The following is an 18,682-nucleotide window of genomic DNA, read 5'->3' on the forward strand; positions in this document are numbered from 1 at the left end:
TCCACTGCAATGGTAAATAACATGAAGGATTGTAGTGCAATGCAAGCATATTTTAGAAATCCACATTTTCTTGGTAGCGAACAATTTCCTTGTACGCCTAACTCAGGTTGGAAGTGCCCGTTTGCAACAGAATAAGGCATGGCGAAAGTTGAGGTTCTTAAGTGGTACACCCTTTGCAGTGTTAGGGTGGACAAGTGGGCGTGTTGGTACTGCATGATCGGATGTAGAAGGCGCGAAGACGACGACGGAAAAGAGAGACACGCGCCCTGCGTGTGTCTCTCTCTCTCTTGTCTGTCGTCGTCTTCGCGCCTTCTACATCCGACCCTTTGCAGCTGCCGCCTGAATGAGTTTTGTAAGTTTTGTAACTGGGGGTCAGCCCTTGTGTGGCTTCTCCTATGGGGGCATTAACAGACGACCTTGCAATTGTACCCAACTCGAGGTGACAAAAGCGTCTACAGTCAGGCACAAGAAGTCCGGAGAGGCCCCACCCAGATGACCGAAGTGCGGCAGCCGATCGCATCCGCGACTAAAGACATAGCCCCGCTCACGCACGCGGCAGTTCATTGAAAGCGGAGTCACCGGCCGTCAAACTCATGGCGTCAGTCCCGAGTGCGCCCCTGTGTGAATCCGCCTTTGAGGAGGAAATGCCGCGGACTTCTTAAGTTGTATCCGACTATAGTGTTGCCGGAGCACAAAGCACTGTAAGTACTTCTTAATGGTGTAGCAGTAACATTGCTTTTAATGTTCAGCTACCTATCTTTCGTCATTTTTAATTCGCTTGAATGTGCCACGAGACAACAGAAAAAGGGAAGAGGAGTTCAGAAGAGTCTGTAGGATGGCGGGTAGCGGACCAGCAAGCTGCGCTCCAGATGTCGACTACAGTGCTCCCATCCTAGCAAGTGGTACACCTGAAATAGGAGAGCGAACCCCTTAAGTCTGCATGGAAATCCAAACATGGCAGAAGTTCACAAGAAGATGGCACTGAATATGTGGTGAGGTAATGTTAAACAACGAATGTCGCGGAAGCCAATATTCCACATGTAAAGTTCCTGCCTTGACAAAAAACGCCAGGCCTGCGCGGAAAGGAAAGCACAGCACAGTCAAAGCAAAAGCTGGAAGAACGGCATTTCTAGAGCCGTTGTAACTCACTTGGGGCTACTAACACAAGTACACTAGCAAGATACCCACTATACGCCATAAATCACAATATTTGTGAAGTTAGGAAGCACCTATAACGCCATATTATTCTTCATTCTGCGCATAAACGAGGTACCAGCTACACATCTGTAAGGCATTATGTGCACTTTGTTGACGTGACGACTGATGGCGATGAAGAATTGTGGCTCAGCCCTTTGTAATGGTTGGAAGCTTTAAATGGCTCACCAGTTACGTAATTTGCATTGTGTGACGCCCGGTCGCTATTTCACTCTCCCACCATGCAATATAACATACGTCGACATGAGAAAGAGAGAGAGAGAGGGGGGGGAGAACCTTCTTGAGACCCTGAGGAAATGGTTCATGGGCTTATGGGCTTCCTTGGCAACCAATACAAGTGCACTTGTGAGGAACCCACTACGCTATAAATCATCATAATTTCTGTGAAGTAGGGGAAGCAGCCACTATGCCATTTTTCGTCATTCAACGGAGAGCCGTGGTACCTGCTAAAAACATGTAAGGCATTATGCGCACTTTGTTGATGTTGTACCTGATGATGATGAAGAATTATTGCAGAGCCCGTTGTAATGGGTTGGAAGCATCTAACAGCTCACTCGTTGCGCAATTCACATTGTGCGACGCCTGGTTACAGAATTCGCGTTGTGTGATGCGTAGTTGTTATTTCACTCTTCTACCACACTAAATTACATATGCTAATGTGGTTCCTTCCGGACATGAAGCCTATATAGCGTCTATTTCCAAGGCAGTTTCAAGCACCGAGGGACTTGGCAGCATCACGCAGGGTGTCTACCAGGGTGTCTACCGAAGGAATTCAGAGGTAGAACACTGGGCTCCCACGTAGAGGGCCCAGGTTCGAACCCCGTTTTTTCTCACTTCATTTTTTTTTCTTATTTCGCGCGATAGTGGTTACGGACACCGGCGGCGGCGGCGGACAACTACGGCGCCAAAAACGGCCGTTGAAATGATCTCATAACAGCTTTCGCTGTAAAACAAGTCCTGTTGTTGAAACAATGGCTCCAGCAACATTCCCTTTTTAAGTTTGCTTAGAGAGGCTTGTACATAATTACTGTACAGATCCACCAACCAGCTGTACTACAATACTACGTGCCCAAGCAGTTCCAATTAAATCTCTATGAAGGAACTTGACCTTAATATGAACGCACAGAACAATCTGTGAAACAGTGACTCTGTTTCTTATTCCATAAATGCTGCGAACTTGAAGATAGTGAAACAGCGGAGACTTTACAATTACGAGAGAAACTGCGCAAGAAACGTCGACAAAGGGAGAACAGAACAGCACAAGTGCATAATAACTGATCTTTTATTGAAAACACGAAAAATATATAGGGCAAACCCACATGTGCGCATCAAGATACCCCATTTCTGCTTTGTGTAATGCTACAGAGAGCTTGGCGACACAACTGTCTCCTGCTTTGAAAATAAAATATGCTTCAACAAGCTCACATGTCGTGCATTCTTTGTGCTGCGCAAGAACACTGGTTCCTCGAAAAACCGGGCTGCGATTACTATCACGGCGATGTAATGACAGGTTTGTGAAAGGCTGTCCTTTCATCGACAACCGGTGGTCATTCAACCTCTCATTGAGACAGCGGCCAGTCTGTCCGATGTAGTAGTTGCCACAAGAGAGAGAAACAGAATATACCACTCTCTTACCACAGTCTGATAAGCCGTCCCTATGTTTGACTTTACACTCAAACCACTTCTGAGCAGTGCCCTTCACCTTTCTTTCGACAGCCCACAAATTCCGCTTAACTTATTTCTCGCGGAAAACACCACATGAACACCGTACTTTGCGCCAACCATCTTGAGATGGTGTGACACACCATGCAGGTAGGGAATACTGACGAATGCCTTCTTATCAGGTTCACTCGCAACACAAGCCGAACCTTTCAGCTCGGATTTAAGCTGCGCAGAATCATTTCACAAAGGCGAGCCAGAATGGCCGCAGGAAAGCCTGCTCTCCGAAGCCACTCCAGCTGCTTAGTGAAGCTTTCTGCAAGAAGGTGTGGGCACGCTTTCTTTAACGCTGATGTCCGACAAGAAACAGCAACCCCGTTTTTTACTAGCTTAGAGTGGCTAGATCAAAAATCCAAAATTGGCTTTACAGAATGGTGAGTAAAGCCAGCAAACATGAGAACCACCAAACCGAATAACCAGATCTAGAAACTGTATAGCATCTTCGTTCGGAACCTCAAAAGTAAAACTGAACTCATAAGGTTTGTGTTCCGTTCAGACTAATTGTCAGCGAACGTGGGATTTGGCAGCATCACGCAGGGTGTCTACCGAGTTGACATTTCTAAATTCCCTGAGTTTTCCAGGTTTTCCCAGAGTGTTTTTGCTAAAACTCCCTGAGCGAAACAGAACTTTGTTTTATGTCAAGATGGGTAGACACCATGTCGCTCAATGACGTCACTCTCCAGTACGCACGTTAAAAAAGAAAGATGACTTAATCCCATCTGAATAGTACAGAGAACAGTTAAACCTCAATACAGTAGACTCCTGTTAAACGAAAGCTGAAGGGACCAGGAAAATATGTTTCATTTAACAGGAGTTTCGTTTACTGGGAGATGAAAAGGGGTGCAGAATTCAAGCACAAAACCAATCATATTAGAGGCAGTTTCATTTAAGAGATTTTCGTTTATTGAGAGTCTACTGTACAACGAAGTTGGTAAATGCGGAAATTTACTTCATTATATGGAAACTTCGTTAAACTGAAATTCGACTTCTCATGCAAGGCATAATTACCGGAGGATTAATTTTAAACTGAAAATGCCACAAGATTGCTCGACTAATACGACAACATGAAAAACTTCTTTTTTGCGTGAAAAAAAAATCAATTTTGTTGAGCCTGAGGTGCAGCAATCACAATTAGAGGTCTTGCCAGAGTGTCACGTGTAGAGAAGAAACAAATGCAGGTTTAACGCACCGTGGAATTGCACTTATTCTCCTGCTGGGGCTTGTTGTCAAATACTCGCACGTTGCCCAGAGCAGTACGACACCTTTGCATTCACGTTGCCTAGTCGAACCATTTGCTCTCCACGAATGCGCAACATTGAAAACTGTCGCTCGTTAAAAAGAAGTCACTCACAGTTTCACCAAGAGAGCGAAATAATGAATCTGATAGCAACAAATAGGAATTTTATATGAGCAGAGGCTAGCTACTCACTCCTTCAGCAAACACAGCCACTGCAGTAAGAGAAGTGACCTATCTATGATTCAGGGGCAGATCCAGGTGTCTACATCGGAAGAGGGGGGGGGGGAGGGGGGGAGGGGCGAAGGGGAAGTCCATCATCCGATCGGGTCGGGGGGGGGAGTACAAACGCTGAAGCCACCGCCTCAGCAGTGCATTTTGGTGGGTCACGCACATTTACAACCGACCAGAGGGGATTATGGCGGCGCCTAAGAAGCCTTCGTCAGAAATGCGCATAGGGAAGCAGGAAAGGCTAGAGCGATGAGGAGAGAGGTAGAGAGCAGAGACAAGATTCTCTTTACCGCTTTTGGGCAGTGGTAGGCAAAGCAACCTGACAAAGGAGGTGGACGACAGGCACTGAACGGAGGGGGCGGGGGCTGGCTTTGGGGGAGGGGGAGGTGATCACTGCTACAGCCCCCTCGCCTCTGGGTCCACAACTGCTATGGCTTTAAAGGAAGTTTTGCAATTAGAGCACAACATGTACAAAGGCATGAGCCATCTGCTGATCCCCTCTAAAGATATCGCGGCACACACGACCACACCCGCTGGTACAAAGTGCGCACTTCCTGTCGGAATCACGCAGCCCCCCCCCCTCCCCAACACTCCGGCTCCTATCTCCATAAGGCCATCGCACGAAGCAGCCGGTCGGCTCATTTCTTCTCTGCTTTAGCCCCATTCGTCAGCAGCGCTCGCGCACTTTCACTCGCACATAGAGTATACGACGCGTGGGTTGATGTAATCGCGATTTGGACTTGATAAGGAAGATCATGGCGAAGGTAAAAAATTCACCTGGTGTGTCTATATAATTGCTATTGCAAAAAAAAAGCAAAATAGCTGCGGGCTAAGATCGCATGAAACCACGGCAACAGCCTGTATTACGGCACATCCGATTATGATGGCCACATTACTGTTTTCAGACATCACGCGCCGAATCAAGCAAGTGGGGCCCGTGCCTGTGTCGCGAATTTCGGTCACCGCTATGCCTTGGCCCTTTTTGTAATTCGGCTTTGTAGCAAAATATCCACGTGGTGTGGCTAGTAATTGCGAGCTGTAGCCCCAACAAATATCGGCCGACTGCCTGAAATTTGTTTCAGCAGTGCCCTCACCGGAAAAAAAAAGAAAGAAAAAATTGCACCATTTCCTGCTAAAGGGAACTATGAGGCGATGCGAAGGCGAAGCACTTGCACAATCGCGTTCCGTTGACGTTCTTTGGGCATGCTACCGACCTCGCGCCATGGAACGCGAAGAGGAACGCTACGCACGTCTTGTCTTCCCTCTAGCCTGGCCGTTAATTCTCAGAGGGCGAGCGGGGAACGCAGTCGGCAGGCGTATGAGAGGGGGGCAGCGTAGGAGAGGAGAGAGAGGGGGAGGGGACATGCATGCGCTGGTGCTCATCGCGGCGTTGCGCAGGAAAGAATTTCGGCATGTCTAGACTGCGTTTCAGAGGAAGAGTGGAAAGGGGAAGGGGAAGTGGAGAGGGGAAAGGGGAGGGGAAGTGGAGAGGGTGAGTGGAGAAGGTATGCGCATGCGCAGTAAGAGTGGTCACGCCGCACACCACCACCACCACCACCACCGGATTGAACTCCGCCATAAGATACTTCGCATCTAAAAGCTTTCACTTGCTGTAAATGGGCCAGTTTATTTATTTATTTATTTACATTACCCTCAGGGCACATAAAGGCGTTACAGAGGTGGTGGGTAATATAACAAAAATGTAGTAAAAAACAGAACACAATAATACAACAAATTAATTAGAATACATGTTCAAACAATACTCAGTTATTCGAGGCTTAAGATATGATCGGTTAGTGCAGTCTTGAAGGATGACACGTCCTCAATGGAGGCGATGGAGGGGGGAAGGTGGTTCCACTCGGCACTGGTTTTTGGCAGAAAGGAGTCTGAAAAAACGTTAGTACGGCAGAAAGGAATAAAAGCTTTATGCTGATGGTCCAGACGTGACGATATGTATGAAGGCTCGGAGATGAGTTCCTGTTTAAGTGAATTATTTTGGTAAAGGAGTTTATGAAAAAGACATAGGCGAGAAATTTTTCTTCTAGTTTGCAAATCAATTAGTCCAAGGTTTGATTTCATTAGTGAAACGCTAGATGTGCGGGTATAGTTTGAATTAATGAAACGTGCTGACCGATTTTGAACTGACTCGATGATAGCTGATAATGTTTTTTGACCGGGGTCCCACACAGATGACGCATACTCAAGCTTAGCTCTAATTAGTGTTTTGTACAGCATTAACTTCAAAAGGCAGGGGGCTTTAGAAAAATTTCTGCGTATGTAGCCGAGGGATCTGTTGGCATTGTTAGTGATATATTCGATGTGCGCATGCCATGAAAAATTATTGGTTAGCTTATTCAGAGATATTTATATGAAGTTACGTAATCAAGGTTGATGTTATTGATAGCATAGCCGAACGAAGTGGATGAGTCAGTGCGACGCGAAAAGACATGATTTTGCATTTAATGGGATTTAGGAACATAAGCCATTGTGAGCACCACTTAGATACGTTATCTAGGTCTGATTGAAGAATAAAGTTATCATGCTGATTAGTTATTTCACGGTATAGAACACAATCGTCGGCAAATAGTTTTATAGAACTATTAATAACAGTAGGTAAGTCATTAATATAAATTAAAAATAGCAATGGGCCCAAGACGGAGCCTTGGGGAACACCTGACTTCACGTCACAGCGCTGGGATGCAGCATTATTAGCAGTTACAAATTGAGTACGGTTAGTTAGAAAGCATTCTATCCAATTGAAAATGTTAGGGTCAATTTTAACCCTTTGCGGTCCAAAACCTTTACCCACTTTCCGGCTCTAGCGGTCCGAAACTATTTCGCCAGTTTCTGGCGCGGCGAATAAAAACACAAGCTGTGGAAGAGAAACGCGCAGGATATTTATTTTTGCTCCTGCATTCTGCAGGCAACTCTTTTAGTGATATTTGGGCAACGTATGATACCGCTCAAAGCATTCCCCTGTGTGCAGGCCAGGGTTATTACTGCAGGTTTCCACCGCCGCCATCGTCGTCTTCGTCACTCACTTCTGTCGAATCACTGTCATCACTGTCTGGTGGAGGCACGTAATTCTCTTCCTCACTAAAGTCATCCTCGCTTTCGCTAAAAGCACCGCCGTAAAACGCACGCGGTGAAAACGTGGCCATGCTTCTCAGCGAACCGCGCGCACGAGTGGGTACGCTCTAGGCCCCGTGCTGATCATAGTGCTGCACCCTAGTGTCAAAAAAGTAAAACCTCAACAAACAAAGCTCACTTATTCCTCAAGAGATGGCCCTTCATGTATACAAAAAATGCGCGTGACTCGCGGTGAGAAAACAGCAAAATTTAAACCACGAACACCCTTGTCGGGCGGGGCCCGACAGCGGACCGCTACGGCCGTGTTGCGTTGTCGGGCGCTGCCCGACAACGGACCGCAAAGGGTTAAGAGTACTGAGTTTAAGAAGTAGTAAGCGATGAGACACCTTGTCAAAAGCTTTAGCAAAATCTAAGAAAATGCAATCAATTACTTGGCCTTTGTCTAAAGAGGGAGAAATGCTATGTATAAACGATATTAGTTGTGTTTCGCAGGAGTAGTTCTTGCGAAACCCATGCTGAAATGAAGTGAAGAAAGAGTTTGATTCAAGAAATGAAACGAGATTAGAAAATATGACATGTTCAAGGATTTTGCAAGGTATGCTGGTAAGTGAAATGGGTCTGTAATTGAGAGGAGAATGCGGGTTACCTGATTTCAACAGAGGCACCACCTTCCCCACCTTCCAATCTGCGGGCAAAGTCGAGCACTCAATAGACTGGGTGAGTTAAGCTCGCTCTCGCCTGGAAATTTATTCTATCCTTCACAGAGTCGTTAAATAGCATCTTTGAAGCTCGGGATTAGAGCGAGTTCTCCGATAACCGCCAACAAGTGCTGTCGTCTCTTTTCTTGCCGATCGGGATGGCTTGCAAGATACTAGCCTTGTCGACGACATCCGCTTCCTGAACGATCGCGATCGCTTGCAAGATAAGCTAGTTACATCTACTGCTACCACCTCTGCAACTAATCATGCTTGTTATTTGGCACGTGGAGATAACAAAAACACCATATTGGGTGCTAACGCACCGCGCCCGCGATAGAGAATACAGAACTACTACACGGCGTAGTCACAGAACACCCCGACAACATTGCGCGATACGATGTGCCATGGTTCCCGCACGCCTCGCATCAGCCGGATGCACTCCCAATCCACCGCTCTGAAAGCAAGGAGAGCATCGAAGTGCGCCCCTTCCCGCAGCCGCAGCGGCCGTTCGATTTGAAAAATGCCTTCACAAAGCCTAGAGACAGCTTTACCGCGACTTTCGTTCCCTTTCAATAATGTTATAGTGGATTTTCCCTGAAGGGGCCTCAATTTCCCCGAGTTTTCCCTGAGTATTTCCAGACTATCCAAAATTCCTGAGAAATCCCGGTTTTCCCGGTCCGTAGACACCCTGTAAAAGTTCGTTGTTTTCAGTTTCCCAGCGCCATTTCGGAGCAGGTTCGTAATTACTAATAAAAATCACAGTTTGAAGCAGCATGGAATAGCATTTCTCTTTTGGAGCAGCCCTCCCATCACTGCAAATGGTGCAGCACTTCCACCCCTGTGTTGGTGACCTCACAGCTCTTCATCAAGTTTTTCCTCCACATATGTTGGCTGAGGCCCCATGATGTGTCCCGTGAGACACCTAACACCAATGAAAGAAGGTGAGGCCAACATGCTATATTCGAGCAACTGTATTAACCCTTTGAGGGATAATGGGACGAATCTGTCCCACTTTTTCCTCTTCAGTAAAAGCTTCCTCTGCCACTGTGCGTCGCCATGAGCGCTATGATTTTCTGTTGCCGTGGGTGAGAAACATTTAGGAAAACAAGAAAAAATATTTCATACATTTACAATACGTGGAATCGGTGATACGTCGAGTCTAGATTTGTTTTGTTCTGTAGAAATTTTTAAAAACGGCTGTTCCATTGCGTGCAAGATCGCTAAAGTTCTAGATTTATAGTATGTTTCTCCTTTTCTGAATTTCGAGAGTAGTACTTCCGACATAAGACTATAGAATTTGTTTCAACATCGGAGCAGTATATCGGCCAATAATCGTGTCGAAGCGTACTTGAACAAAAAATAAAGCAGTTCCTTGCTGAGTTTAACTACATAACAGGCACGCAAAATGTTTTTTTTGTTTTTTTTTTCAAGTTCGATGGGCATTATTACGTCAAAAGACAATGCTTTATGGTGGAGAAGGCCCTGAATTTCCTTTTTGTCCTTTTTTTACCACTGCAGTACCAGTGGCAATGAGGCCATAACTATGGCTTAGACTGTTTCTGAAATGGAGGCCCTAGCGAAAGGAATGATGAGATCGGTGCTCTAGAGTCAGGAAATGAAAGAGAACACGAATATGCAAAGCCTAAGAGAAAAACACAGACCTGGATGGAGTTCAGGAATGCATTTACTGGATTCAGTGCATTTGGTGACACCATATTGAAGCGGCTTGCCTTGATTTATAGCCGTAAATTTATATATGGGCAGAAATTTAGGCTTAGCTCAGGTACTCGTCCTTATCTACACCGACAGAAGAGACAGAAAGGAGCTAAAACGGCACGTGTACGCGAAGAGGTCAGACAGAGCCGCTGATACAGCACAATAGGCACAGGCGTACATTGTGTACGACAGCTGGAAATTTGTTGCGCCAGAATATTTTTTTTTTGCGCAGTTTCTGAAATGCCCCTCTGTACCATTTGCTTCGAGTATTTTGGTGCAAGAAATGTGGCGAAAGGATTGCAGCTTGGTGCGCTCATGAGACAATGGGACAGGTGTTATCCCACTTTTTCAAAGACACATTATGGGTCAATGGGACACATACGTCCCACTTTTTTCTCGTAAACTAACAGTCGTATTTTGTTGAAAATTGCTTCATACTATATCTAAGCACATTATTTAGATATTCTGCGGACATATTTTCTGTTGTCATGTGAAAAATATATATGAACTCATAGAGGGTTAACGTGACAATAATCAGGGCTGGTGAACTCACACCAAAGGTATGACTGCCTCAGTGACTAGCCGTCATTGGAAATCCCATTAAAGTCATTGTAATGATGCAAATTCTGCACGCGTGCCATCAAGTCAACATCTTTGAGTTTCCGAGACTGACGTAGTTTACAAATCCATAACCTCTGTGATTGGCCCACTTTGTCTGGAAGACACAAAACATAGAAAAACCTAGAAGGTAGGTAAAAAGGAAAACTCTGCCCTGACACAACATGCCTGTGTATGACAGCATACCTGCAGCAGGCGACGCTCGAGATCCTGGCTTGGTTTGTCCTCGAGAAGGCGCAACAAGACCCGAGCTGCCCGACCATGGTGACCCAGCGCAAGGGCATGCTTCTCCACAAATGGCGCCACCTGCACAGAGAAAAGCATATATTTTGGATTTCTTTTCCGGGATAAGGAATCTCTTTACAGAACAACTGTAATTGTGCCAGTTCAATGAGCGCAGACCAAGTGGCAGGTCCAAGGAGTTAAATGTATTACTCATATAGTGCATAGGTTGCGTGCAGGACTGTAGTGTGCAGTGTTACTAAATCAAGGTATGGGAGCGGGCTAGTTGGTATCCCATAATGCTCAAACTTTAGCACAAAAAATGCACGGCGGACAAAGAAACGACGAGGACAAGCGCTAGAAACGACGAGGACAAACTTGTCCTCGTTGTTTCTTTGTCCGCCATGCATTTTTCGCGTTAAAGTTTTAGCGTTACTAAATCAACAGATGGATATAAGACCACTAACTACGCTAGTACCGTATACAGTCAACGTCTGATATTTCGGACTTCCTAGGGGACCGTGAAATTGTCAGAAAAATCTAATTCACACTTTTTTACTTTGCTCAAGCGGCCAAATCACTACAGCCATGTCTGAAAGGTGTGCCGGTACACTTAGCAGGCTTGCACAGGTTCTCATGAATACGTTCCGCACATGCAGGAAACCCAGTCGTCCTTCCTAGTTGCATGCAGCACGTCGCCTACTAAGCTCACACCATCACTGCCCAGGTGCTTGCTTTACTGTACGCATGCATTTGCCTTGAATGTTTGTCGTGCCCACTCAGTTCCTGACTGCACACAGGCGTGGCGATAGCAAGCTGCTTTCGTTCCTGCAAGCATCGTGTCTGTGCAGCGCAATGAGTGGTCTCACACAAAGAGGCAGCAATGAACGGCGATGCAGCGTGTTTGAGTTGTCACCAGAGGCGTAGCCCCCCAACCCCCCGAATTTTTTTTTGCCATGGCACACAAAGCACAAAATGACTCTCGACCCTATCTGCCTGCACGGACCCCACTTCAGATCAAGGAGGTGCCCCCTCCCCCCTGAAAAAAATTTCTGCCTACGCCCCTGGTTGTCACCTATTAAAAACGTGCAGTGCGCTTGCAGCTGCACGGAGCCACATGCCCCACCAAGCAATTAGCTAAAGATGGTTATGGTATTAGGGTTTTCAGCAATTCAGTCGTACTGGTGCGGTTCCCGCCTTCACGCCTCCGTGCAATCCCGGTGCTTATCTGTGAAGGTGTCGCCGCACTGCGCAGCGACAATGGGCCCTTCGGATTCTCGGTATGCTTCACTCCACAGGTGTGGAAGCGGGCGTCAGTCTTTTGGAGCAGCTTGGGGAGCAGGAATAATGGTGTTTTGGAGCAACTTTGTAGCGGTAAAAAGGGAGCAGCTCTCGAGCATAAAAAGGTGTTTCGGAGCAGTGCAAGTTAGTTTTGGAGCAGATTTCTAGGGTGAAACATCATTGTTAATTAAATTTTGCATGTCTGATAAACATAAAAAATTCCAGTGGTTTTTAAATACTGATGAACCGACCAGACTTACCACGAATATGTATATATATATATAATGTTACCATCGTTAAAACATCACAGCTGACATGAACAACTGAAGACTACATATAAGCTAATAAAAGGTGCCTTCATTGTAAGCGCCACCGCCGACATCGGAACCGCGAGGAAAATAGAGATAAGCAATGCACTGCATAGCTAAACCTGACTACACTTCAGAGAAATGTTATAGAAATGTTTAAATTGACAGAACACAACTGTTGACATGTACAAATGAGAAGACGAGAGAGCTGAAATGTTCACTTTTATTGTGATAGCAATTATATGAACACTCTTGGCAGGTTTTTGCCATCGCCGTAATTTTCCTTATAAGGTCAAATCGGTAACATCGCACGGCATATCGTATGTTCTACGAGTAAAAGCACGCACACGCTGGGGACGAACACGGCTAAGCAGAGATGAAACAAGTCGGCCATCTCCGTCACACAAAGGGTGCACGCAACAACTTGAAGGACGGTTGAGCTTCGGCTTAAAGAGTAGAACACGATAGCGTAATCCATAACGCCATAACTCATCTTTTTGCGAATCAGTGAACAGGCACTATGCGTCCGTAAGGAAACACGCAGCATGTGAACAGAAAACCACTGATTGAAGAACACACATCGGTGTTCACTTTGTTGATGCTTTTGCTGCTGATGATGATTAATTATGTATGGGCGCACTGTCAACAGTGGGCGCTTAAAACACCCGCTCGTTGCGAAATTCGCATGTTTTGATGCCTGATGCGATTCTACACTTCTGCCACGCAATATTACACACGTTAAAGGGATACTAAAGGCAAATATTAAGTTGATGTTGATTGTTGCAACAGCGTTGCAGAAACCTTGTAGTGCTTGTTTCGTGCCAAGGAAATGCTTATTTTGAGAGAAAATCATGTTTTAGTGGTCCGCACGGCGTTGGCGCACTTCAAATCACCCGCCTGAACGGACCTTCTGACGTAGCAGTTGCCGTGCCCAACGCTGCTCGCCCGCCGAAGCTACAGTTTCTTGTGCAAAAGCGGCCATCAACCTTGCCAAGATGCAGCCACGGGCCACTCCGAAACTGTATAGTTCACTGTAACGGAGCTTAGCTTGGCCAGCAGCAGCAGAAGTAGAGCATCGACAGGGTGAAAATAACGAGAGCCAAGTACACGCAACAGTATGCGATACCGAAACGACCACCGAGACGCGCAGCTCGGCGAAAACGGAACTTTTGAACCACTCGCGCCATTCGCCATGGTAGCGCCAAGAGGTTCTTTTTTCTATCAATCGAAAAGAAACGAACAAGCAGCATTTAATTACGTCTTGTGATGCACGAAAAATTCCTTTTTTTTTATTGCAACTAGTTTGATTAGTAGTGGTTAATTGTACTCGGGACTCTTCGACGTCATCGGGATCATTTCCAAAATGTCCCACTCGTGGCGCACGTTGTGTCCTACATTTACCTTAATATCTCAATTACTAGAGCACTGCTGTTGATACTATTGACGTTTTAGACGTCAATAGTATCAACAGCAGTGCTCTCACACATTGACCTTCCACTCTGACATAAATTGTTATTTGCCTTTAGTGTCCCTTTAAGGAGACACATCCCACAACATGGCATTCACATAGTGTTTTTTTCCGACGCAGTTTCAAGCAGTGGCGTGGCTCTGCGGTAGAACACCTGCTTACCACGCAGAAGGCCTTGGCTTCATTCTCACTCGAACCTAAAATTTTTATTTTAACACGAAAGTGTTTTATGCTGGGGTCCACCATGGCTCCAATGACGTATTTCCGTCACGGATATGACGTTGTAAAATATAAAGACTAACAGTGGGCAAAGAAAAAAACCAGAAGAAAAAGTCACAGTTTCACCGCAACGGCGAAGCAATGATTGCGATAGCAATAAATTGTAATGTAACGCGAAGAACGGAAAGCAGCTCGAAATTGCCAGCGCGTCGCTCGAGCTCAAAGGACGCACGAAAAGAAGGCACACAGGACGCGCGCGAACTAATGCGTCACAGCTCGACACGAAGCGCACTGCTAAAACATAAAGCAGAACGCACGAAACAAACGAACAGGTACACACAAGACGAGCGCGAACTAATTGTCACAGTTGTTACTTATTTCTGTTTGAACAGCGCGCTCCTTTAGCAAACACGGCCGCTGCAGCGAGCGAAGCGAAGCAACCGACCAGCCGCCCCTTCTTTCCTTGAGATAAGCGCACGAAAGCAACGACGCCCTGTAGAGCGAACAGCAACGGCGTTCGCAGGGGCGGGGCGACGATCTTTAAAGCGCGCAACACGCGCGCACGTCGCGCCATCTATGTGGCCACTAAGAAAGCATGCTGAAGTACATGGTATATATAAATAGCTCGCCGTTAGCAGGCTGAGAGACGGTGCTGTCGTGGCCTAACGTCTAACGCGGCGGGCTGCAAAGCGAGAGGTCGCCCGTTCGATTCCGCGCGTCGGAAAGAATTTCTTAATTACTTTTCTTTGTGGCCATTCTATATATATACATACTTATACATATACGGTGAATGACGGCGACGGGGACGGACATTTTCCAGCTGAGACTGTCCATATAATTGCTATCGCAATAAAAGTTCCGTCACCGGGAATCGAACTTACGACCCCTCGCTCCGCAGCACGAAACGTTTCGGCCACGGACGGCACATTCTTCACAATGCTAACGGCGAGCTATTTACATACACCATTTGCCGGTGGCGGTACTCAGAGATCGGCATTACAGCGTGTTTTCGTTATCACTAGCGAGATGGCACGAAGGGCTCGAAGAGCCCGCTTTAAAGGACTTCGCCGCTGCGATGAGCGCCTGCGTCTACAGGGCGTGGTTGCTCGTGCGTGCACTTATCTCGTGATCGCGGTGGTTTGTACGTCTGGCGTTGAGAGCATGAAGGTCACTTGGCTCACTGCAGCGACCGCTTTTGTGAAAGGAGCGCGGTGCTCACGCAGAAATAAGTTACAAATGTGAGTTAGTTCGCTCTCATCCTGTGTATGCTCGTTCCGTGTGCCTTTTCTGCTTGAGCAGCGCGTTGCAAGTTTCGAGCTGCTGGCCGTTCTTCGCGTGACATTACAATTTGTTGCTGTAGCATTCATTCCTTCGCCCTTGGGGCGAAAGAATGCGCAACAAACGCTCAACTACGTCTGTGAAGACACGTTTCACTTTCGTGTTATACCGATTCCTATGACAGATGGATCAGCCATGTTTTTTTATTTTACTTGCACATTTCTCGATTTTTCGGTCATGGACAACGCAGATTTTTTGCTCACAACCAACGATGCTGACACCGGAATTTCTCTGAAACGAGATCTTTAACGCTATAGCATTTATAACACCATCCCGCGTGCGAGGCCTGCTGTCGATTGCTCCTCAAGCAGAGAGAAAACGTTTTAACAAGACTGTTTGTTGGCCTAGTTGGTATTTACTTAAGGACATAATTAGGCTGCAAATTAGAACACACACACAAAGGGAGGAACGTGCCGCTCGTCCTGTCATCGTGTTCCTCCCTTTGAGTGTGTCTTCTAATTCGCGGCCTAATTATGTCCTTAAGAGAGGAAACGTCCCGCCTGTCTTTTCTCGGGCGAAGGTAGCTCAAAGAGGAGGAAGAGAGTGGGGGGGGGGGGGGGGGGGCGACTGCGTTGCTCGAGCAGCAACTGCAAAACATCTATCTTAAGGGCACGGTCGCTAACGCTGGTGCGCGCGCTCTTCTAGGCACACATCAGCAAACGGCCTGCTTAGTTCGCGTTGACACAACAGACAGCACGAAAACCGCTTCGCTCCCTAGAGTGGCCGTATCCCCTTATACCAGCGTTTTGTAGAGTTACGCAAAACCAAATCCAAAAGAGTTAGCAGCTAGACTACTGCGTATAACATTACAATTTCCTGCTATCGCATTCGTTGCTTCGCCCTTGCGGCAGAACTGCGATTTTTTCGTGCCATCACCAGCGTCACGGAGAGCACGCCAGGAGATGCTGATGATGATAAGAGCTGACTTGGGTGCGCCAGGTCACATATTACAGCAGTACATGAAGGCACCAAAGACCACTTGGGAGCAGTTTTGGCGCAATAATGCGTTTAGGAGCAGGATGGTGCAGCAGAACCAGATGGGTGCAAATGGCGCAGCACTTCCACCCCTAGCAACATAACACTGTGGCAAAGCTAACTCTCAGGATCTACCACGGTTCCAAATGGATGGACTCGCGAAAAGCACTTGTTCAAGCCTGCGAGATGAGTGATGCAGCAACAACAGTGGCTTCTCTTAATGCAGTTTTAGACTTGCAACTTGAGCAGAAAGTCTGAAAAGTTGGACGCTGAATAGTTTCAGCGTCCAAAAATCGTGTCTCCGAAAAATCCACAGTTGACTGTATGTCAGCACTGCTACTAATACTACAAATGAAGCAATCAACAAGAAAAAGATATTGGTTATGGTTTAGACCGGGGTTCTCAAGCTTTCTGGCCTTGGGGAACCCCAACGGCTTTTCCAGAGTGTCATGAAAACCCTAACTTTTTTTTCAGCATGAAGAAAGAAGATCTGACATGTATGACATGTCAGATCACTGTCAAGATCACAGATCAAGTACTACCATCTGACATGTATGACATCGTAGTACTTGTTGTTCAGCCATGAATTTTCCGGCCATTGTTGGCCTGAATAATTACTGGCACATGCAAGCACTAAACATACACAAAATGCCACAATTTGACCACACAAGCAAAGCTGTGGCCATGTCACAAGAAATGGTGTTAAAGCCAGTGTCAGTGTGGCCAGATGTTCACAAGTGTCCGCTAAACACATGCTTGCTTGACTTTGTACCAAACTTGCATCATATTTTGAAGTCACTGTGCAAATTTAGGAGGTTTGAAATTTTCTCAAATACAATCATTGATCGACGTTTATTAAAAATTTTAAAAAATCCACAGCATATCCACGGGGTGAATGACGATGAGTGGGGCAAAGCTCCGGAGGGAATCATCGGTAAACCGTGAATACTCCGAGCGAAAGTGAAAGTGCACCAACAGCGATCGGATTTTATTACAATGGTCCCCCTAGCGTACGTCGCCGCACTAAATTGAACGACTGCCTTCCACCAATGACACGCGCCATATGTGAATCTTCCGTGAATTCTGCCCAGTACAACATCAACGACGTGAGATCGGGCGTGTTTACACTAAAGGGTCGATGAGAGTCATGGCGACTTGCAGCTCACTTTAATTTTACATGTACGCTGTGAATTTTTATTGTTTATTCATGCACAGGAGAAATCTCACACAGGCACTACCTTGGAGGTCAAAATCCAGTGCCTATATATACGGGGTGGTCAGTGAACGGTTGTGCAGTGCGAGCAGTTGGTTTTTTTCAATCAAGAAACTCGCTAGCAGACGCTGCCTGCATTGGCCTCGCGAGGCGAGAGGGGGGGGACTAGAGCACGCATCTGCAACGAGCGAGCACGGAGCGTCGGCGTCGCGAGGCGAGAGAGAGGGGGGGGGACTTTACCAATTGGCGCTCGCCCATTGCCGATCCACCTTGCCGGTTGCCGATCGGGCGAGGTGGCTACATACTACTACAGAGGAGGGAATGACCCACACTCTAAGGAGCTTTGCCCCTAAAATGCAAGAAATTAAATGGTCTTGAAGGGTTTCAAGGACCTGCATGAACACTGTAGATTATGAGGCGTGCAGGGTTGAGGCGTCTGAAACTGAATTAGGAGCAGTTTTTGGAGCAGCAATATTCCTATTTTGGAGCAGAAGATTGATTATTTGGAGCAGTTAGCGGCATTTAATTTGTCGTCGTAGGAGCTTGAACCCAGCAACCGAAACCAAAAGTTGTTTATTTTGACAGAATAAGGCGTGCACACAAGCACGGACACTAGAAGAAAGATGCAAACAACAGAGGCTCTGACTCGCAACTATGATTTATTGGAAAGCAAAGCTTACATCTCTCACATGATCACAGATGTGGGGAAAAATGTGTAAGCCCCCCTCCATCACATTAACAGAACTAGAATTTTCATATCTCATCAGCACTCTGAGGGTGTGACATAAGGCACTTGTTTTCTAGCCCCTTGTCTATCTTCTTATATTTTGCTTTTTCACTCTGCCCTGAGCGAGAGTAGCCAGATCTTGTGACAGATGTGACTTTTATATGTAAGCTTTCCTTTCCAATAAATCGTAGTTGCGAGTCAGCACCTGTGTTGTTTGCGTCTTTCTTCTAGTGTCCTTGTTTGTGTGCACGCCTTATCCTGTCAAAATGAACAAGTACTAACTAGCCTAATAAGCCATGCTACTGCAAAAGTTATACCCATAAGTAAGGCAATATGAAGTTAATGAGTGAGAACACATGAATCTTGTATCGTGTATCATGCTCCTAGAGCAAAGAATGCACAAGCCACAA

The 18,682-nt window shown here is 46.4% G+C and overlaps 1 protein-coding gene across 1 annotated transcript in view; it reads right to left on the minus strand.

The window, feature by feature from the left end:
* Window positions 1-758: 758 nt before the first annotated feature.
* LOC119386556 (tripeptidyl-peptidase 2) overlaps window positions 759-18,682 on the minus strand; it is a 218,980-nt gene continuing 201,056 nt past the window's right edge. Inside the window, exons 28-29 of the mRNA XM_037653838.2 lie at window positions 10,708-10,827; window positions 759-908 (exon numbers count right to left, since the gene is read on the minus strand). Coding sequence (XP_037509766.1) covers window positions 819-908; window positions 10,708-10,827 — 210 coding nt within the window. The 3' untranslated portion in view covers window positions 759-818. The remainder of the gene's footprint in view (window positions 909-10,707; window positions 10,828-18,682) is intronic.

The sequence above is a fragment of the Rhipicephalus sanguineus genome, chromosome 3 (assembly GCF_013339695.2).
Source record: "Rhipicephalus sanguineus isolate Rsan-2018 chromosome 3, BIME_Rsan_1.4, whole genome shotgun sequence".
Classification (NCBI taxonomy): Eukaryota; Metazoa; Arthropoda; class Arachnida; order Ixodida; family Ixodidae; genus Rhipicephalus; species Rhipicephalus sanguineus.